At 63.2% G+C, this 21258-nt stretch overlaps 2 protein-coding genes across 5 annotated transcripts; both read left to right on the forward strand.

The window, feature by feature from the left end:
- The first annotated feature begins 31 nt into the window (after positions 1-31).
- Positions 32-7671, forward strand: CPNE9 (copine family member 9). The gene is made up of 21 exons (XM_049826874.1): positions 32-587; positions 2183-2223; positions 2319-2365; positions 2651-2754; positions 2939-2978; positions 3144-3146; positions 3605-3681; positions 3895-3958; positions 4078-4181; positions 4262-4366; positions 4739-4780; positions 4890-4965; positions 5039-5092; positions 5214-5275; positions 5570-5616; positions 5707-5888; positions 6028-6155; positions 6274-6376; positions 6454-6511; positions 6633-6706; positions 6821-7671. Exons 1-21 carry the CDS (start codon positions 511-513, stop codon positions 6971-6973), a joined length of 1641 nt encoding a protein of 546 aa, XP_049682831.1. The 5' UTR covers positions 32-510; the 3' UTR covers positions 6974-7671.
- A 581-nt stretch (positions 7672-8252) lies between these two features.
- On the forward strand, positions 8253-21165 carry BRPF1 (bromodomain and PHD finger containing 1). 4 transcript variants are annotated; one of them, XM_049826240.1, is made up of 13 exons: positions 8253-8953; positions 10085-11044; positions 13434-13590; positions 14713-14844; positions 15190-15336; positions 16301-16613; positions 17537-17848; positions 19112-19399; positions 19507-19654; positions 20166-20302; positions 20386-20504; positions 20616-20770; positions 20881-21165. In XM_049826240.1, exons 1-13 carry the CDS (start codon positions 8358-8360, stop codon positions 21062-21064), a joined length of 3648 nt encoding a protein of 1215 aa, XP_049682197.1. In that variant the 5' UTR covers positions 8253-8357; the 3' UTR covers positions 21065-21165. The 4 variants fall into 4 exon arrangements, with proteins under 4 accessions (XP_049682197.1, XP_049682196.1, XP_049682199.1 ...); XM_049826239.1 differs by having other exon boundaries at positions 17534-17848; positions 20881-21163; XM_049826242.1 differs by having other exon boundaries at positions 15190-15318; positions 20881-21163.
- The last annotated feature ends 93 nt before the right edge of the window (positions 21166-21258 follow it).

Genomic DNA, 21258 nt, shown 5'->3' on the forward strand with positions numbered 1-21258 from the left:
AGCCGGGGGGGGGGGGGGGCGGCGGCGGAGGAGCCGGGCGGCGGGAGCCGCTCTGCCGGGGGCGCCGCTCGCTATAAATAGCCCGGCCCACGCTCCGGGAGCGGCGGTACCGAAATAGCACCGAGCCGGGACCGGGAGCCTGGAGGGAGCACCCGGTGGGGCGGGAGTCGGCGCTGAGCCTCCGCCCGCACCGAGCTGGGGAGAGGACCTGAGACCGCAGTCCCGGACGGGAGGTCCCGCTGGGGCTGGGCTGGGCTGAGCTGAACCGGGCCGGGACGCGACGCGGTCCCGGGGCTGAGCCCCGCGCCGCCCCTCCTGGGGCCGAGCCGTCGCGGGTCGGGCCGGTCCCCGGGGTCGAGCCACCCGGTGCCCGGGGCGGCGGGGCCGGGGCCGCCGTGCCCGTGCCCGTACCCGTGCCGTACCGTGCCGTGCCCGCCCCCGGGCGCGCCCGCCTCGGCGGCGCGGGAGGAGGCGGCGCGGAGCAGCGGCGGCGGCGGCGCCCGGGCGGGGATGGCGTCTCCGGGAGCGCTGGAGCCGGCGGCCGGCAGCGTGCCGGGCACCAAGGTGGAGCTCACCGTGTCCTGCCGGTGAGCGGGGAGCGGGCCGGGGGGGGAGGGCTGGTGGCCGGGCACGGGTGGGTGCGAAACGCGCGGGGATGCGCTGCGGAGTGCCCGCGTCCCGCAGCATCCCGCTGCCCGCCGGTCAGCCCCCGGCCCCGAGCGGGGGTGGGCTGCGGGTTCCACTCGCTCCCCGGGTACCGCTCGGTGCCGCGGCGTGTGCCCAACGTCCCTCTGCCCGGCTGCCACCCGTGGGGAGAGGTCCCGACCCCTCCGCGGGGTCCCGGGGGACGCTGGCACCGGGCACGGCTCCGCGGCACGGCTGCTTGGGGGGACCCGCTGCCCTTACCCAGGACCGGGGTGCGGGACGGCCCCGCTCGGGGTGATGCCGCTGGGGCACGGGGTGCCGGTCCTGGCTGCAGGCGGGCTGCCTGGCTCTGGCCGGCTTTGCCAGCCCCGTGGGAGGCAACGGGGCCACGAGTGGGTCAGCTTTGGGCCCGTGGTGGGACGGGGGCTCCGGGACGGGGGCTGCTCGGTGCCTCCGGCTCTTGGTGGGGTCCGCGGGGCAAGCGGTGGCTGCTGAGCCAATCTGTCGGTGGCTAAATATAGCCCGGCAGAGACACCGCTGCCCTCGCTGCCCATGGCCGGGGGGGTCCTGCCTGCAGGGACTGGCACCAGCAGCCTCCTGGGCAGCAGCATCCCCCATGCCAGGGGGTCAGAGAAGGCCTGCAGCTGGCCCCACAAAGCCCCCTGCCCGACTGGGCAGCTCTGGCACGTGCCCAAGCCTTGCAAACTCCAGTCTGGGCCAGGGTCTGCCGTGCCCCCTCCCTGCGGCTGAGCCCCTGCCCTCCCAGCCAGCCGCTCTGGGCAGCAGGCAGAGGGGCTGCGGGGCCGTGGGGCCTGGCAACTGCAGGCAGGGAGCGGGGTTCGTTCCTGGAGACAGCCCCGGGGCAGGGGCAGGCTTCGGCTTCACAGCCCCCCAAGAGCTCAGCCCCATCCAGGGCTGCTGGGGGAGCCTGGGTGGGGGTCTCTCTCCTATGCGCTGGGGCCAGAGGAGCTGGCTGAGCCCCCGAGCCCCTGGCCATGCCCCAGCCCACCCTGTGCGGCCACCTTGGGGGTGCAGGAAGGATCCCAGCAGAGCCAGTTGCAGCCCCCGGCACTTTCCGGCGTCATGCCGTGCAAAGGACAACGATCAATCGCTCTGCCAGTGGCTGTGTCGGGGGCACGGAGCTGGTCCCTGCCAGCTGCCCAACCCCTGCTCTAAGTGTCTCTTTTCTTCTTACTTCTGCACCCCGCCATTAGCCACGCTCCCGCTGCCGGGGTGCGGCGGGCACTCAGCCGGCGCCAGCGGCACGGGGGAAGGTTTCATCCTCTAAATGGGTTCCCTGTCATGTTCAATCATCGTCAGTGCTGGAGTCGCTGTTCCCCGCTCGCCCCGCCATCCCACCGAACCTTGCGGCAGGGGCTAGCGCATCTCCCTAGGGTGCCGGGACTCTTGGCCCTGGGTGCCAGCATGGCCTTCTGGCATGGTGCTGTCCCATGATCAGGGGGGAGGACAGGAGGACCCACTGTGGGGCCAGGTGGGTGGCACCCAGGGTGGCTCACGCCTGGCTCCCTTCCCCCAGGAACCTGCTGGACATGGACACCTTCTCCAAGTCTGACCCAGGTGGGTGGCAGGGCTGGACAAGGGGCACGGCATGGTATGGGCACAGGCACGGCACAGCGCGGCACGGCAGCCCAGCTCTGCTCCTCTCTCCGCAGTGGTGGTCCTCTTCGTACAGGGCTCAGGGAGCAGTGAATGGAAGGAGGTGAGCACAGCCCCTCTCACCAGGTCCCTGGGGAGGCTCACAGCCCCATGCCGGGGGTGCTGCCGCCCCCAGCGCCCCCCGCTCCTGGCTAATCCCCGGCTGGGTTAAATGGGCCCATATGGCCACCCACATCCACGCTAATGATCCCTCCATGTTCACGCTAATGATCCAGCCCCGCCGCAGCACTAATCCCCTGCCGGGATTAGTGCCAGGACAGCTGCGATGGGGCTGGGTCCTGGGGGGGGACCTGCCCTCTCCCCTCTTGCCTCTCCCCTCTCCCCACAGTTTGGGCGCACCGAGGTGATCGACAACACCCTGAATCCCGACTTTGTCCGCAAGTTTGTCCTCGACTACTACTTTGAGGAGAAGCAAAACCTCCGCTTCGATGTGTGAGTAGAGCGGCCGGGGAAGTGCTTGGCCCCACTTGGGGTAGAACAAAGCACTGAGTTGGTAATAAATAAGGATAATAAATGAGGATATGGCAGTGAAAAGCCCAGATGGGTGGGGAAGCAGGGCTGTGTGCCCGGGCACCCCGACGGGCACCGTCTCAGCGTTCTGCTCTCCCACCACCAGCTACAACGTGGACTCCAAGAGCTGCTCCATTTTAAAGCAGGTGAGCGGAGCCGTGCTGGGGGGACGCGTGGTGACGCCCCGGTGTCATGCTGCGGTGGGGCACCCCGAGGCCGTGCCCCGTGTGGGTGCTGTTGCGGGGGAACAGGTGCCTCTTGGAGGGCTCTAACCCGCTCTCCCTCTCTCTGTGCCCCACGGGGACTGGCAGAAGGTAGGTGCCTGCCACGCACCAGCCCCTGCTCTGCCCTGGGAACCTGGCCTTCATGGGGTGGTGCAGGATGAGGCCAGGACACACCATGGGGGTGGCTTTGGGGGTGTAGGATGGGTTCAGGGCACGTGGGGTGGCTCTGGAGGGATGGGTCCAGGGTATGTGGGGCGGTTCTGGGGGGGCACAGGCTGTGGGCTGGCCCTGGGGGCACAGGATGAGGCCAGGATACGTGGAGTGGGCACCTGGGGTGGTCCTGGGGGTGCAGGTGGGGCCCTGGGCTGGGGGGTGGCTCTTTGCACAGAGGGTGGGTTCAGGACACTTGGGGTCATCCCGAGGCAAGGTGGCAGCAGGTCCTGTGGGTGCACTGTGGGTGCACTGGGAAGGCGAGGGGTGGGGGGGGGGGTGGGGGGGGGCTGGGGCAGGAGCCCCTGGGGTCTCACAGCACTGTGCTCGGGGCGCAGGACTTCCTGGGGCAGGCGTTCGCGGCACTGGGGGAGGTGATCGGGTCCCAGCGGGGCCGCCTGGAGAGACCCCTCACGTGAGTCACACCCGGTGGCGGGGTGAGGGGGGGTTCCCACATTATGTCCCCAGCTACCCGCCCCATGGGACCCCTCCCTGCATGTCCCTTGCTGGGGATACCGGACTCACTACCGAGCGCCAGCCATGAGGCATGAGCCCAAACCCCTACACCATCTCCTGTCCCTGTCCCGTCCTTCTTGTCCCCAAGCTGACTCGTCACCTTTGGTCCCAGGGGGGTCCCAGGGAAGCGGTGTGGGACCATCCTGCTGCTGGCTGAGGAGCTGAGCAACTGCCGGGTGAGTGCCTGTGTCCCAGCAGCGGTGAGGTGGGGGCCACGTGGCCCCCCCAGCACAGGCAGCTGTTGGGGGGGCCCTGGGGTGAGGAGGTGGCCAGCAGTGACAGTCCCCATCCCCAGGACATCGTCACGATGCAGCTTTGTGCCAACAAGCTGGACAAGAAGGACTTCTTTGGAAAATCCGACCCCTTCCTCGTCTTCTACCGCAGCAACGAGGATGGCACGTGAGCGCAGGGGCCCGGCGGGGCGGGCAGGGTGCCAGTGTCACCCTACGGCGTGCCCCGACCCTGCCCTGTCCCCGCAGCTTCACCATCTGCCATAAGACGGAGGTGGTGAAGAACACGCTCAACCCGGTGTGGCAGCCCTTCACCATCCCCGTGCGTGCCCTCTGCAACGGCGACTATGACCGGTACGGGGACGGGGACGGGGATGGGGACAGCTGTGGGGCCAGAGTAAACTATGAGCATCAATTCGTGGGTTTGGCCCCGCAGCGGCAGGCAGCTCAGAACTGGGTCCTTGTTGGGTTTTTCTTCCTCTTTCGCAACCCAAATTACATAAAGGCATCCCCCTCCTTTTCAGAGCCCCTGCCGTGACCCAAATTTCCCACTTCCCTCCTGGCAGAGGCGTGGGCCAGGCAGGCAGGGCGGTTTTGCCGGTGGCTGGCGGGCAGGGTGCTCGCTGCAGGGTGGGCTGTGGGGCTGGGTGTCCCCAAACCAGGGGGGCCAGGGGCGGCCATGCCAGCCAGGCCGGCAGCTCACCGTCCGCCCGCCTTCGCTTTCAGGACGGTGAAGATAGATGTCTACGACTGGGACCGGGACGGGAGGTGAGGCCATGTCTGTGGGGTTGCACGGGACATCGGGGTGCTGCTGCTGCTTCTTGGGGTGCCCCTCACCGGGGCGCCTGGCCGCACCGACCCCACGCTCCTCCCGTAGCCACGACTTCATCGGGGAGTTTGCCACCAGCTACCGGGAGCTCTCCCGAGCGCAGAGCCAGTTCACGGTGTACGAGGTAGGGTGGGAGGCCAGGGCAGGGGACTGGGGGGGCACCCCATGCCAGGGCTGACCCATCCCTGCGCCCGCAGGTGCTGAACCCCAGGAAGAAATGCAAGAAGAAGAAATACGTGAACTCCGGCACTGTGAGTGGGGCTGGGGTTCTCCTGGGACTCCTGCCTGTGGGGGGCCAGGTCTGACCCCCCCACAGTGCCTGCTGGGGGGGGGGGGGGTTGTCCGGGTCTGACCCCCCCCCCATGCCCGCAGGTGACTCTGCTCTCCTTTTCCGTCGAGTCTGAGTTCACCTTCGTTGACTACATCCGGGGCGGGTGAGTGGGGGGCCGGGTGACCCCCCGGCTCCCCGAGACCCCCCATGGGCGAGGGTCTCGAGGCAAGGATGGCAGTGACGGCGCAGGTGCAGCCTGGGGGTGACAAGGGGGTGGGGAAGCTGGGGAGGGGGTGCAGGACGGTGGTCCCGGGGCTGTGGGGTGCTGGCTGGGGAAGGGGGGGGCCCAGGCAATGGGTCCCGGGGAGCGGGGAGGACACGCCATGGCATGGGGCTGGAAGACAGCATCCCTGCGCCGTGAGGCCGGCAGCCTCCCTCGCTCTCCTCCCTCCCCAAGGACGCAGCTGAATTTCACCGTCGCCATCGATTTCACGGCCTCCAATGGTGAGTGCAGCCTGTGTGTGTTGGGGGCTCCCCGTCGGCGAGGCCGTGGGGCCGGCCGTGGGGCAGGTGCCGACAGGCGCTGTGCCGCAGGGATGCCGTCGCAGCCCACCTCGCTGCACTACGCGAGCCCCTACCAGCTAAGCGCCTACGCCCTGGCGCTGAAGGCGGTGGGGGAGATCATCCAGGACTACGACAGTGACAAGCTCTTCCCCGCCTACGGCTTCGGTGCCAAACTCCCACCCGACGGCAAGATCTCCCACCAGTTCCCCCTGGTGCGCCACTGGGTGGGGGAGAATGCTGGGGTGGGGGGGAAGCAACCGCCTTGGCTGCATCCTGCCCTGGCATCCTGCAGCCGGGGGACACGTACCAGGAACCATAGTCCCCCTCCAAGCGCCCATCCCTGTCTCCCAGAACAACAATGTGGACAATCCCAGCTGCGCCGGCATTGAGGGCGTGCTGGAGTCCTACCTCCAGAGCCTGCGCACCGTCCAGCTCTACGGTCCCACCAACTTCGCCCCTGTCATCAACCAGGTGGCTGGGTGAGCACCGGGGGAGTCTGTCCCCTTTGCCATCCCCAAATGCCACCAGTCCCACTGCAGGGCCGGCTGCCCCACACCAGTGGGGCTGCTGGAGGGACCCCATCCTTTGTCCCCATAGGGCGGCTGCCCAGGTGACCGACGGCTCGCAGTACCACGTCCTCCTCATCATCACCGATGGCGTCATCTCCGACATGCTGCAGACCAAGGAAGCCATCGTCACCGTGAGTGCACCCTCGTCACCGCGAGTTCACCCCGTGTGGGGTGCTGCCCTGGCTGCCACCCTGCCTCTGCCCCACAGGCTTCTGCCTTGCCCATGTCCATCATCATCGTGGGAGTGGGTCCTGCTGAGTTTGAGGGTGAGTTGGGGCTTGGGGACACCGGGGAAGGGGCACAGAAACACCTTCCGCGTCCCTTCCTCTGCGATGGTACTCCCGTCCCCGGTGGCCACCCCACTGAGCCTCAATGTCACCCCCCCAGCCATGGAGGAGCTGGATGGTGATGAGGTACGGGTGTCGTCCCGGGGACGCTACGCCGAGAGGGACATCGTACAGGTAACACCGGCACTGAGCCCGGTCCCACCACAGGCGAGAGATGCTCAGCCCCTCGCTGACCTCCGCGGCCGCAGGGTTGTTTCCAACCGGGCTGCAAACTTCTTTCCCTCAAAGTTTGTGCCATTTCGGGATTACGTGGACGACTCGGGAAACCAGGTGCTGAGCATGGCCCGCCTGGCCAAGGACGTGCTGGCCGAGATCCCCGAGCAGCTGCTCTCCTACATGAAGACCCGCGACATCAAGCCTCGCCGGGCGGACCCCCAGTAGCTCCTCCGTGGGCCGTGGGGACCGGCCGGTGGGGCGAGGACACGCGTCACCTTTCTTCTGCTGGTGGCCAGGGCTTAGCCACGGAGAGGTGGCCCTCGCAAGGGCGATAATCAGCTGCTACGGCTGGTGAACGGGGTTGAGACCCTCCTCTTCTGGCACAGAGCTGGACGTCCCCAGCCGCCCCCTCCTCCCGCCCGTCCGGCAGCAATGCCCCGGCGCAGCCGGGCTGGCTCAGACTGTACCGTCCCTCAGCCGCGCCAGCGTGGGCAAGGCCGGTCCCCGGGTACGGGCTCTTGGGGGGCCACGGTGCGTGTGTCCCCCGCCCCGGGAGGGCAGCCTGGCTCCCTTCCCCGGGGAGAAGGCCGACCCTGGGGCTGGGTGCATGCCGGGGGTCCCAGCCCCCCGCCAGCTCCTCGGGGCAGGGGCCCTCCCCCCGCTCCTGCCTGCACCCCATTCTTCCTGCCTGCGCCCCATTCCTGCCTGCACCCTGCCGCTCAGCCGAGCGCCAGCACCCCGCTCCTCCGGCTCCGGTGCCCCGGCCCCGGCCTGCCTGCCCCACACCCGGGGGGGGTGCCGGAGGGCTCAGCCCCCCCCCCCCCCCCCCAGCTATGGGGTGCTGCAGGGTCTGGCCCCCGCAGCCGGGGGGGGGTGCTGCGGTGGCGTGTGCGGGAGGGCAGGCGGCGTCTGTACCGCATTACCGACTGTAAATAAACCGCTCCGACCGGGCCTGCTGCCGTGCTGGGGCCGGGGGGGGGGTGGGGGTCCGCGGCAGGGGGGGGGGGGCTGGGGGGGGGGGGCGGGCGCTCGGAGGCGGTGCTCCCGGGCGGTGCCGGCCGCGCCTGTGATTCGCAACGGCAGATTCGCCTCACTCGGCCCCCGCCGGCCTTCCCGCGGCCTCCCCGCTCCCGCCGCCCTCCTCCTCCTCCTCCTCCTCCGCCGCCGCCCCCCCCCCCTCTTCCCCTTCTTCCCCCCGCCCCGCTCCCTCCCGTTCCCTCCCCCGGCTCGGCCGTGCCGAAAGTGCGGTTGCTAAGGGCGGCGCGGCGCTTTACCCAGCGGCCGCCCCGCGCCAGGCGCCGCCGCCGCCGCAGCCTCCATTGTTGCGGCCCGGCCCGGGCCCGCTGCTGCTGCTGCCGCCGCCGCCGCTGCCGCCGCGCTGCCCATGGAGCCGCCGCCCGCGCCCGCCCGTTGAGCGCGGCCCCGGGGCCGGTGAGCGCCGCCGGAGGGAGAGAGGGAGGGAAGGGAGGGGAGGGCGGGCGGCCGCCGCCGCCGCCGGGGCCCGGGGAGGGGGCGGCGGGGCGGGGGGGCCCGGCCTGGCCTGGCCTGGCCCGGCCCGGCCTCAGCCCCCCCCCCCCCCCCCCCCAGCCCCGTTCGGGCGGGCGACGCCATGGGCGTAGACTTCGACGTGAAGACCTTCTGCCACAACCTACGGGCCACCAAACCCCCCTACGAGTGTCCGGTGGGCACCTGCCGCAAGATCTACAAGAGCTACAGCGGGATCGAGTACCACCTCTACCACTATGACCACGACAACCCCCCCCCGCCCCAGCACACCCCCCTGCGCAAGCACAAGAAGAAGGGGCGCCAGGCCCGCGCCGCCAACAAGCAGTCGCCCAGCCCCTCCGAGACCTCCCAGTCACCGGGCCGCGAGGTGATGACTTACGCCCAGGCCCAGCGCATGGTGGAGGTGGACCTGCACGGCCGCGTCCACCGCATCAGCATCTTCGATAACCTCGACGTGGTGTCCGAGGACGAGGAGGTTCCCGAGGAGGTGCCCGAGAACGGGAGCAATAAGGAGAACACGGAGACCCAGAGCGTCCCGCCCAAATCCGGCAAGCACAAGAACAAGGAGAAGCGCAAGGACTCCAACCACCATCACCACAACGCCTCGGCCGGCACCACCCCCAAGCTCCCCGAGGTGGTGTACCGGGAACTGGAGCAGGACACCCCCGACGCCCCACCTCGCCCCACCTCTTACTACAGGTATTGTCCGTGGCCGGGGCGCGAGGAGGCTCCCAGGCAGCTCTAGCTCGTGTCCTGGGTCTGGAGGTGGAATTGGTCCCGCTCTGTGCAGGCGGCTTGTCCGTGGCTCGTGGAAATGGCTTCCATCTGCCTCTCGCGGGTCCCGCAGAGCTGGCCGTCCCGTGGCTTCAGGCTCTGGGAGCTCTGTCTGGCATTGTGCCCCGGTTTTGAGGGGTCCGTGCGCCTGCAGAGCTCTCGCTCGCTGCTTAGGTCATTGCTGGGATTGCCGCGCTCGTTCCTTGCCGGGACGGCACGTATAATCATAACAAAAAACAAATGTGTCCTGCCTTCCATACTGCTCTTCAGAGGTGTGCTGGGATAGCTCTAGAGCCCCCCAGCACTAAGGTGTACCTGTAAGAAGTGTCTGTTTATGGGCTTAGTTCTCCTTGTTGTCCTACAGTTTTTCATGAGTGGTTTGGTGAGTTCAGTGGCCCAAAGTAACACCTCAAGCAGGGAGTTAATACTGAACCAAAGTGGCCACCCCAGCTGTCCTAGTTGCCCCGTGCCCTGAGAAACCAGTGTCGTGTTCCAGGGACAGGATAATGACATTATTTCATGTCAGGGTGTTAGAAAAGAAACCTTCCCCTGAGGCATCTGCGATGGTGGGAGGTGGTTGCCTCGGGGTTCCAGCTCTTTCCGCTCTAAGTAACATCCCCTCACCCGCAACTCAGAGTGAAAGAGAAGAGGGCCCAGCCGCCCTTGCCAGAATTGACGAAACACGGTGCCTCCATTCCTGGTTGCTGTTTTGTCTTAGGCATGAGGCTGCTGTCTCCAGAGCATTTGGCACCTGCTTGGTGGCTCATGGCGGCTCCCATCTTGCGCTGATGAGTCTCCAAGGCCCTTACCTCGTCCATTAGACGAGCGTTATTTTGTCTGTGTCATGCCCACTGCGCTGTTGTGCCGCTGCGCTGCTTGGGGTGCAGCAGCACCTCCTGCTTCTGCACGTTCCTGCCTCATCCCTGGGTTTTATTTCACTTGGGTCTCGGCTGTAGCATTTAAACATTTCCTCAGCCACAGCCTTGCGGGAGTTAGGATTCAGCAGCTCTGAGTCCCCACCAGCTGTGCCCTCACCCTCCCGTGCTGTCCTTCCAGGTACATCGAGAAGTCGGCAGAAGAGCTGGATGAGGAGGTGGAGTACGACATGGACGAGGAAGATTACATCTGGCTGGACATCATGAATGAGCGACGGAAGACTGAAGGCGTGAGTCCCATTCCCCAGGAGATCTTTGAGTATCTGATGGACCGGCTGGAGAAGGAGTCCTACTTTGAGAGCCACAACAAGGGGGATCCAAACGCCTTGGTGGATGAGGATGCCGTCTGTTGTATCTGCAATGATGGGGAGTGTCAGAACAGCAATGTCATCCTCTTCTGCGACATGTGCAACCTGGCTGTGCATCAGGAGTGCTACGGGGTGCCCTATATCCCGGAGGGACAGTGGCTCTGCAGACGGTGCCTGCAGTCACCCTCACGAGCCGTGGACTGCGCCCTCTGCCCGAACAAGGGGGGGGCCTTCAAGCAGACGGACGATGGGCGCTGGGCACACGTGGTCTGTGCCCTCTGGATCCCAGAGGTGTGCTTTGCCAACACCGTCTTCCTGGAGCCCATCGACAGCATCGAGCACATCCCACCCGCACGCTGGAAGCTGACCTGTTACATTTGTAAGCAGCGCGGCTCCGGGGCTTGCATCCAGTGCCACAAAGCCAACTGTTACACTGCCTTCCATGTCACCTGCGCCCAGCAGGCCGGGCTGTACATGAAGATGGAGCCCGTCCGGGAGACGGGGGCCAACGGTACCTCCTTCAGCGTGCGCAAAACTGCCTACTGCGACATCCACACGCCGCCGGGCTCCGTGCGCAGGCTTCCCGCCCTCTCCCACAGTGAGGGGGAAGAGGAGGATGAGGAGGAGGAGGAGGAGGGGAAGGGCTGGAGCTCTGAGAAAGTCAAAAAAGCAAAGGCCAAGTCTAGGATCAAGATGAAGAAGGCACGGAAGATCCTGGCGGAGAAACGAGCCGCAGCACCTGTGGTTTCTGTGCCCTGCATCCCCCCCCACAGGTACGACCCACTGCCTTCCCTTGACTGTGGAGGAATTTCTCTGTGCCTTGTGTCCCACTTTCCACATGGGCATTATCTTGTTCCTCCCCTTAGCTTTTCGCACGGGTGCTTTTTGCTTTATTCTCGCAGAGGGCTGTTGGTGGTTTCTTCTGGGAGTCCTGCAGAGAGGCAGGGCAATGCGCTGCCCCGCAAAGGTGTCTGGGCCCTCGGCGGGGCAGGAAATAGCTGCTGTTAGCTTAACGGCAGAGAATGAACTTGGCCGGGTGCGTCAGGAAGCAGCTGGGGGTTCCCAGTGCTCCTTTCCTGTTGTGCTGACCTCAGGCGCTGGAGTAAACCCGGGAGGGAGGAGGGGGGCTGCTCTTCTTTCTGCCAAGGTTTTTTTTTTTTCTCCCGGGGCTGTGCTGGGGAAAAGAGAGAGAGAAGTGTGGGAGTGATTCAGGCCTGGGAAATGGGCTAACCACAGGGGTTGTTTTGGCTCTGGAGCAGAGAGGTCTCATATCAGGATCCCTGTGCCCTGCTGAGCACAGCTCATCCATCCCAGCAACTGCTTACCCCTTGCTGGGCTTCCTTAGTGTTCTGTGCCAGTCGCAGGCAGCAGCTTTGCCTCGGAGCTGCCTGTTGGAGCAGGGCCGGGCAGCAGCAGCAGGGCGCAGAAAGCCTTGGCACAGCTGCCTGCGAGAGGTGCCTGGAGAGGACCAGGACTCCTGCCTGCTGAGGGGCATGACTGTCATGAGGTTGGCTTCACAGCACGAGGTGTCAGGAAGGTACTTGAGGCCTTGCCAGAGACTGTATTTCCGTTGCATCCCAACCCTGAGGGCTCACGGGAAGGTGCAAACATCCAGTAGTTACAGCTGTAACTACCATGTGTCTTGCTCTGGTCTGATCACTGGGCTGGCATGCAAATCCCAAAACCAGAGCATCTAAGAGCCTTGCCAGAATTTGTCAGTGTAGTTTATAACTCTGTGTGTCCTCGGCGGCGTGCAAAAACACATAGAAGCATCTTAGGACAGTTTTGGATCTTGCCGTCACCCTGCAGCAGGCATCGCAGGGTTGAAGCGTGGGTTGGGCACAGAAGCGTTTGCCTCTGTGGTTGTGAACCACCACTTCTGAGCTGCTGAGCTTTCCTCCCTCCTGCGGCAGGAGCTGTGCCAGGGATGTAACCCCCTGATGCCCTGACACCATACCGTTGTTGTACCAGCCGACCCGTCGAGCATGGCTGTGACAGTGCAGGGACACGGGACCGCTGCTTTCCTGTGGACTCTCGAGACTATCTCCTGCGTGGTCGGAGGGGAGCACCTGGAAGCTGTGGGCTTTGCTCTCTGGGCAGGATTCTGGTCACTTGTGGAGGCAGGTTTCTGCTACAAGGCTGCTGGCATTTTGCCACAGTTTGTATCCTAACCTTATGTTTTTGCTCACTCGGGGCTTGCTCTGTAGCTGGAGCCTCTTTTCTTATGTGTGGACGCATTGGCAGGTGCTATCGTTGTGCTCGCAGCAAAACCCACACTGAGCTAGAAGCTGTTAACCTCTCTCCAGGCCTTCCTGTTGGGATTAATTATTCTTCAAGGGCTGTTGCCAGAATGCCAAATGTCTTCCTGTGGGAGCTGTGCTTGGCCAGCGATAGCACGAGGCTGCTCTCCCCAGCCTCTTCAGCTGAGGCTGATGCAGGTCGGGTCATCCCGTGCACAGAGCTGTCCCTGTGAGATGTGGAGATGCTGGGCTTCATCCCTTCGGCTCCCTGCTATCAGGGCTGTCCCAGCCCTCCAGGCTTTCTGCTGTTGTAGAGGGTAGGAAAATCCCTTTTGTGGTGTTTTGGGCTGTTTAGGGTAGTCCTTCATTAGCTCAATAGGAGTTCTGTTGTGCTCGTGCCTCCTGTTCCCTCCCCACACTTTGCCAGGTTTGGTCAAGTTACGGGCTCCCTGGGGCGCATTTGTCTGGTAATGTTTGGCCAGGGCCTTCGTCAGCATGAGTGGCCCTCAGCTGGGTAAATAAAGGTTTTGGGATAGCAGTGCCATAATGCTCACGGTCTCGGGGACTGTGGGAGCTGTTAAAGGTCTGGTCCCCGATGCATCTGTGTTGTACCACGACCCAGCACAGCCTGCCCCAGGCTTTTGCCTGAAAGTTGGCAGGAGGTAGAAAGGAAAAGTCTGTTTTGGAGAGGCAAGGCTGGATGTTTCCTGGCGTCCTCTGTTGTGGCTGACGCAGGCAGGCGGCTGCCGTGCATGACTTGGTGTTACAGAAATTCCTGCCACAGGAAAGGGTGTTCTCTGCCCAAGCAGCTTCTCAGCTGCTCTTGGGCGGCCTTGCTGCTACATCCCCCCAGCCACGGCTTCTCCTGCAGTGGCCAGGCTTGCCTTGTTGACGGGGTCTGTGGTTCCTCTCCCTTCTTCAGGCTCAGTAAGATTACAAACCGTTTAACCATCCAGAGGAAGAGCCAGTTCATGCAGAGGCTGCACAGCTACTGGACTCTGAAGAGACAGTCCCGCAACGGTGTCCCTCTGCTCCGCCGCCTTCAGACACACTTGCAGTCACAAAGAAACTGCGACCAGGTAAGGGCAGCTCATTGGGGCACTGCAGGGAATCCTGGCTGCGCGCGCGTGCTTCCTGTGCCTTCGGAGCTGTGGGCTCAAAGCCTTTGCTGCATGCGGTGCCTGCAGGCGCAGAAGGGGGGCCAGGGGTATGAGGTCCTGGATGAGGAAAGGGCAGCCCCAGCTGCTTTTGCTGCTTCACCTTCTCCTGTGCTCTCGGCGTTCAGAGATTTGCCAGGCAGCGATGCCGTTGGCAGCCTGCCACAGGAAGGGAATCCTGCCCTCTCATGCTGCCGCGCAGAAGTTAGCTCGTTCCTCATGCCTGCGTTTAGCTGGTGGCGATGGCAAACCTGTCAGAAATGGCTCTAGTCTGAGGCTGCTGTGTCAGTAAGTGTTGAGAGAGACGGCCGGAGATCTCCAGAAACAGTCTGGAAGAAACCAAGGCCTTGCTTTCAGTTTCTGAAACCACTCCAGGAGCGCTCCCTGTGGGTGCTGCTTCCAGCCCACTGTCTGCCTCAGCCCTTAGTCAGCACTTCACAGATGTGAAGTCTCTGGTGCCAGAGAGGAAGATTTTTCTTCTGGCTCCCTGCCTGAGCTCTAAATCTTTCTTTCTGAGCCCTTTGAGGACTGTGACCAGGCAGGTGTTTCTCCTGCCTTTGCCCCCTCTCATTTTTGTTTGCTGGAGAAGAGTTGAGACTGCTTCTGCCCATCTTTGGCTACAGCAGAACAGAAGTTGGCATTTTTTGGTGCTCCAGAAGTGAAAGCAACCAGGCCCATGTTCCCTTTTTGCCCTGTTGCCCTTTGTCGGAGCTCTGAGCAGCAGCACAGACCCCAGTATTGTTGATCTGTGCTCTTGGGCAGCTGCAGGCAGTTGGTCGTGTTAGAGTATTTCCAGAGGCTCAGGATGTCTGCCTCCTGGCATCCTAAGGGCTTGGTGACCAAGGAGTAGGTATTCAGGTCTGGTCAGAGATCATGCTGTTTGAGTCGCCTGCCTAGGTTACAACAAGGGAACCGGGACCTTTGCTGAACCAGTGGGTTGAGCATGCCGGTTCCCTTTGCCAGGGAGGAGCCCCAGCACACAATCAGGAAGGTGGAGATGGGAACACATCTCCTGTCAGCTCATGGTCTCTGATGTTCCCACAGAGAGACACTGAGGATAAGAACTGGGCCCTGAAGGAGCAGCTGAAGTCATGGCAGCGCCTCCGCCATGACCTAGAGCGTGCACGCTTGCTGGTGGAGCTGATACGCAAGCGGGAGAAGCTCAAGAGAGAGACGGTAACGATTGTTTGCCCCTCCTTGGGGAGCTGCTGGGGTGGGCATGAGCATGGGCTCTTTAGAGTGCTGCAGGGCGTGTGCTGGGGTCCCCTCAGCCGTGCTGTGCCCTGCCCTGGTGGCTCTGAGCAAAGGTGGCTGCTCTGCAAGGCTGAGGTGGGACACGCAGGTGCTGGAGCCAGTGTTAGACCTCCTCTCCCCAGAGATGGGTGTGAGATGCAGTCCCTGCCCCTCGTGTGAGGAGAACTGTCGCTGTCCTGCAGGACTGCACCGCTGCTCCCTGGGGACTGTCCCTGCCACCTGACCGCCAGGCAGGGGGCTCAGCCCTGCTCTGTTCCTCTGTTTCAGATCAAAGTGCAGCAGGTGGCACTGGAAATGCAGCTGACCCCCTTCCTCATCCTCCTCCGCAAGACGCTTGAGCAGCTGCAGGAGAAAGACACAGGCAACATCTTCAGCGAGCCGGTCCCTCTGTCTGAGGTAACAGAAATCTACGAAGTAAGAACCCCCTCCCCCAGATTTCTACTTCACTCAAAACTTGTCCCTTGCTTGTGCCAAGGGCTGCCCAGGGTGCTCTCTTGTCCAGAAGCTCCCCCAGGCAGCCTGGTGCTGGCCCGTGCATCCCAGCGCCACTCGCCCAAGGGGGGTGTGCAGCAATGCCCCTCCTGGGTGAGCTGAATGCAGAACAGCTGAGCTGGTGCCGGCCAGGAGCACAGCACTCAGCTCTTCCTCTGCACGTGTTGCTAGTAACTCTAGTGTCTGTGAGTGGTTGGGGATTCCCGCTGGGAAAGGCAGAATGCCAGCCCTTGGCAGGCGGCACGCTCTTACCTGTCCTCTCGAGAAGGCCTCTGCTAGGTGACAGACTGAGCACAGCACAGAAATGGGTTTGACCCCCAGGCTGTCACTGCTGGGAGCAAGGGAAATGATTCCTGAGGCACATCATCGAGTCCCCGCCTGGGGAGGTGGGGAAAGGCCATGCTAGCTCTGCACGGCTCTGGCAGCAGGTCGGCACAGAGGTATCTTGGCAGAGCTGGGGAGGCAGGCTGCGCGGTCCCACCTGCAGCCACTGCTGCTGCCTGGACGGTTCTGTTTTACCTGTCTGTACTCCCCCTCCCCCCCAGGGGCTGCACTTGCGGTTTCCTTCCCCGGTGAACACCATGTAGCATACTGGATCCCAGCTGCCTGCAGACAGGAGGAGAGGACGGGGTGCTGGCATGTGCACTGGAACCGTAAAAACGCTTCAGAGTGTGTATCTGCTCTAACAGGTTGAGCACAGCACATGGGCTCTCTAGTCCGGAGGCGTTACTGTTCCTCAAGCTGCAAAAGCAGACAGCATTCCCCGATGTGCATTTGGGCAGAACACAGGGAGTGATACCTGATTCCTCTAACAACTGTTTTCTTGGAGCAGGTAATGCTAACTGATGGTTCCTGGGCTCTTAGCTCTGGCTCTTTCCTCATACAGGTCCCAGACTACCTGGATCACATCAAGAAGCCGATGGATTTTCAGACAATGAAACAAAATCTGGAAGCCTATCGCTATCTGAATTTTGATGACTTTGAGGAGGATTTCAACCTGATTATCAACAACTGTTTGAAATACAATGCCAAAGACACAATCTTCTACCGGGCAGCCATCCGTCTGCGGGAGCAGGGAGGCGCCGTTCTCCGGCAGGCTCGCCGGCAGGCGGAGAAGATGGGCATTGACTTTGAGACAGGCATGCACTTCCCCCACTGTGTAACGGTGGAAGAGGCTCAGGTCCAAGACATCGAGGACGGTGGGTACTTATCCCCTGTTCCAGGGTACGAGGGCTACTCAGATGTAAGGCCCAGGCAGAGTCAGGGCACCTGGGGGTCTGTTTGAGCAGCGCCCCATGGGAGGTTCAGTCGCATGCCTGGACTGTGTGTCCCCACTCCCCGGAGAGGTGGGGGCTTTGCTAGTCAGGTACCTGTCGGCCCCATTAGATTGGTTCTAGGCAGTGGCTTGTCCACATGTCCTGCTAGTCCCTTGATCCCTCATCCTCCTCTTGGTCAGGGCAGGAGGCTGCCTGGGACGTGGCCTCCCTGGCCCGTCACTTGCCCCATCCCCTGCACTGGCTGTGAAATGCTGAGGCTCCTGCTGTGCTGCTCAGCTAGAAGGACTGACTACCCCTGATCAGAGCTGTATGCTCCCCCCTCTCTCCCCAGCTGCAGGCTTTGCTGGCTGCCATGCAGCTCCTGACACCAATCAGCCAGATCTCGCTGGCTCTGTGGTTGTAGTTCTGCTTTTCTCTGGGCAGTGGGGAGCACTGCCAGGAACAGTGTGTCAGAGAAGGATCCTTTTAGGGTCCCCCTCTCCCTGCTCCAGCACGGGACAGGCTCAGAGAGGGGAACTTCCTTGTTCTGTAATGCTTCAGGATCCCTTTGACTCTTGTTTTCCCTTTCTTTTTCCTACTGTGTTCTTGCCCCAGCCGATGGGAACCCTGGTATTCTCCAAGCTGTTGATCAGCCTGCTTTCCCCAGCAGTCCCAACTGGCTTGCTTCCCACAGGGCTCCTCCAGTTCTTTTAGGGTAACTTCCCATGTTCACAGGTGTTTGGTACCATGTCAGCTACTTCCCTCCTGCAGGAAATCTGGATTGCCCCATGCCCTTTCAGGTAGAAGAGCTCCAAAGAGTTCCCGATTTCTTTCATCCATCTGCTCCTCTTTCATTCCCTCAGAAGATGTGCGGCTGCTGCTCTCGGAGAATCAGAAGCACCTGCCCTTGGAGGAGCAGCTAAAGATCCTGCTGGAGCGGCTGGATGAGGTCAACGCTGGCAAGCAGAGCATAGGACGGTCCCGCCGGGCCAAGATGATCAAGAAGGAGATCACGGTCCTACGGCGGAAACTCGCTCACCCGCGGGACCTGGGCCGAGACGGGCTGGAGCGGCACAGCTCCTCTGCCAGGGGAGTCCTGCAGTCACACAACCCCTGCGAGAAGGACCTGCAGACAGACAGTGCTGCAGAAGAGAGCAGCAGCCAGGAGACTGGCAAAGGTACCGGTCCCTCCAGAATACTGCCAATTTTGGGGAGTGGTGCAGAACCACCTCTGGACAAGCTTGGCTGGGGGAGAGGCTGTCCTGCCAGGTGCCTCCTGAGGCAGGAGGGCCATGTGGGCAGCTCCCCACACACACCCCTCTCTTCACTCCGCCTTAGCAGCCGGGTAGATGGCCTCTCAGGGGAGGGCAATCCCTTATCTCCCATTCCCCTGCGGGACTTCCTCGTTTCCAGTAGTGCCTCCTGTTAAGGGTGGGTGCAGACTACAACATCTGCGCCTCCCCAGGCTCCCTCCCAGCGTCCCCATCTGAGGACGGTACCCCACTGGGTAGTTTGTAGTGAGCTGTGCCAGCCAAGCAGGCGGGACTGGCAGCTGAAGGAGGCCACCTTCTGCGTCTGAAACAGCCACAGCCTGGTGTGTGTTTGCCTCTGGGGAGGGTTGGCAGGTCGCTGGTGTTTGCAGCTGCTGTCAGTGTTCACCCGGTGAGCTCGCCTCCCGTGCCACCGAGGAACTGCATGTCGTTCCAGAGACTGAGAGTCCCAGCTGTGTGATGTGGGGCATGAGATAGGTGGATTGTTTCCTCCTGCCAGCTCTGCCATGCTGCCCGGTTTCTCTAGGGGCATTAGGGAGCAGGCTGCCTTCAGTGTCCCTTTGCGCTGGGGGGCACTGGAGGGAGTTGCAGCAGCGCTGACTGCCGAGCTCCAAAATGCTCTCCTGGGGCTGGGAGCCGAATGCGGGCCAGCTGCCAGCTCCCTGGCCTCTGGGACAGAGATACTGAGCTGGGCTCCATGGGGAGCAAAGCAAGAGCTCCAGGCAGAGCTGCCAGGTGTCACAGGGGGTTTGCCATCTCTGCATCCCCGTCCTGCCCCGCTAAGCACCGGGAAAAGCAGGCTTTTCCGCAAGCAGGGTGTGTTTCAGGGCCTTTGTCTAAAAGGGTGCAGTGGAGCTTCTCAGCTGCTGTATGTTGTGGAAAAGGTTTTTCCCTGCTTGCTTCCTATTCTTGACTTCTGTTTCTGTGAGGTTGCTGCCTGGGAGAAAGGAGGGCATCCCTGACTGGTGGAGCGTTCTTTGATGTCCCCATCTAGCTTTTACTGTCAGCAGACTGGATAGTTTAACCCTGAGGGCTCAGGCATGGCAAAGCTCAGGATGGAGGATCTTCCAAGATAACGTTCCAGAGAAATGAAGCTGTTCCTTGATGCTGCTGCTGTGTGGTCCCTGCCAGGTCCTGTGGGCTGCAGCTGACACCTTCTCCCTCTTCCAGGTCTGGGTCCCAATTCTTCTTCCACCCCAGCACATGAAGTTGGCAGGAGGACCTCAGTGCTCTTCTCCAAGAAGAACCCTAAAACTGCAGGCCCTCCAAAACGTCCAGGACGCCCCCCCAAGAATCGGGACAGCCAGATCACTCCCGGCCACGGGAACAGCCCCATCGGGCCCCCCCAGCTCCCGATAATGGGGTCTTCCCAGCGGCAGAGGAAGCGAGGGCGAAGCCCGCGCCCCAGCTCCAGCTCGGACAGTGACAGTGATAAGTCCGCTGAAGACGCTCCCATGGGTGGGTGCGGCAGCTCCCCCCGCGCAGCCAGGCAGCCGTGGCCCTGCTGGGAGCACGTGGCAGGGTGCTGCACAGTTGTAACGCTCTTGTGGTGGGGTGTTTTGCAGACCTCCCAGCCAACGGTTTCAGCAGCGGGAACCAGCCAGTGAAGAAGAGCTTCCTGGTGTACCGCAATGACTGCAATCTTCCCCGGAGCAGCTCTGACTCGGAGTCCAGCAGCAGCAGCAGCAGCAGTGCTGCCTCAGACCGTACCAGGTACCGTTCCCAGCATGGCTCTGATGCGGCTCTCGGCCTTGAGTTGCCAGATGAGGGAGCCTCTTCTGTGGTACCCGTCTTATTCACCCTCCTGTGGCCCGGCTGCTGTTAGCTAAACCCTAGAAAGCTGCGGGTTTTGTGCCTTTTTTTTAATGTAAAACCTAAAGGTGTGAGTGTGCAGCAAAGGGCTAGTAGGGAGCATGAACCGGGGAATTCCCTCTTGGCACAGCGGCTGCCCTGACACCAGCCCTTCCAGCAGCCAGCTCCAGCAGGTTCCTGCCTGTGCCTCTAATTCGGATCAGTGCCCGTCTTCTGGGTCCTCCCGGGTGAAACCGGGTGAGGGTCTGGCCGACATCCCAGCAGAAGCACCATCCCCCCTTTCTTTCTGGTACCCCCGCCGAGTCCTTCCCAGTGCTGACGGTTGAAGCCCATGGGCCCTGGCATCCCGCCAGGCTGGTTTCTGGAAGCTTAACGTGGCTCCTGCTGACTGCTCCGCTCCCTCTCCCTGCAGCACAACGCCTTCCAAGCAGGGCAGAGGGAAACCCTCCTTCTCCCGAGTGAACTTCCCGGAGGACAGCAGTGAGGACACGTCAGGGACGGAGAACGAGTCCTACTCTGTGGGCACAGGCCGAGGCGTGGGACACAGCAGTAAGTACCGCAGCCGCCTGGCCGGTGCCGTCGCCCCGGTGGGGGACGCAGCTGACTCCCCTCTCCCCTTTCCTCCGGCACAGTGGTGCGCAAGGGCATGGGGCGCGGCGCGGGGTGGCTGTCCGAGGACGAGGATTCCTCCCTGGATGCCCTGGACCTGGTGTGGGCCAAGTGCCGGGGGTACCCCTCCTACCCGGCGCTGGTGAGTACCGCCTGCTCCCGGGGCCTCCGAAATCCACGTTCCCCCGCCCGCAGAGCGGCACTCGGGGTTCCTCTTTCCCCTCTCAGCCCTCCCCTCCAACTCCTCCGGCAGATCATTGACCCCAAGATGCCGCGGGAAGGCATGTTCCACCACGGCGTCCCCATCCCCGTGCCCCCCCTGGAGGTGCTGAAGCTGGGGGAGCAGATGACTCAGGAAGCACGCGAGCACCTCTACCTTGTCCTCTTCTTCGACAACAAGCGCACTTGGTAAGGCCGGGGCGCCGGGGGCTTCGGAGCAGGCGGGAGGGTGGGGGGGGTCGGGGGTCATCCGGAGACGATTGTAACCCTCAAACGAGGTGGCCCCCCGCTCCCCGCAGGCAGTGGTTGCCCCGGACGAAGCTGGTGCCTCTGGGGGTGAACCAGGACCTGGACAAGGAGAAGATGCTGGAAGGTCGCAAGTCCAACATCCGCAAGTCGGTGCAGATCGCCTACCACCGCGCCATGCAGCACCGCAACAAGGTGCAGGGCGAGCAGAGCAGCGACTCCAGCGAGAGCGACTGAACTGGCCCTCCCCCCCGCCCCCGCTGCCGCTGCCGCCACCGGACGCTCCCCCGCCGTATCTCAGGGCAAAACGGGGCTCGGGGAACTTACACCCCCCTCCCTCCCTCCCACCTTCTCTGTGCAGCTGGTCTGCACCCAGTGGGGGACCGGGAAAGCGGAGGGGGGGGGGGGGCGGGGGGGGCAGCACCCTGTGC

Source organism: Accipiter gentilis, chromosome 23, assembly GCF_929443795.1.
Source record: "Accipiter gentilis chromosome 23, bAccGen1.1, whole genome shotgun sequence".
NCBI lineage: Eukaryota > Metazoa > Chordata > Aves > Accipitriformes > Accipitridae > Astur > Astur gentilis.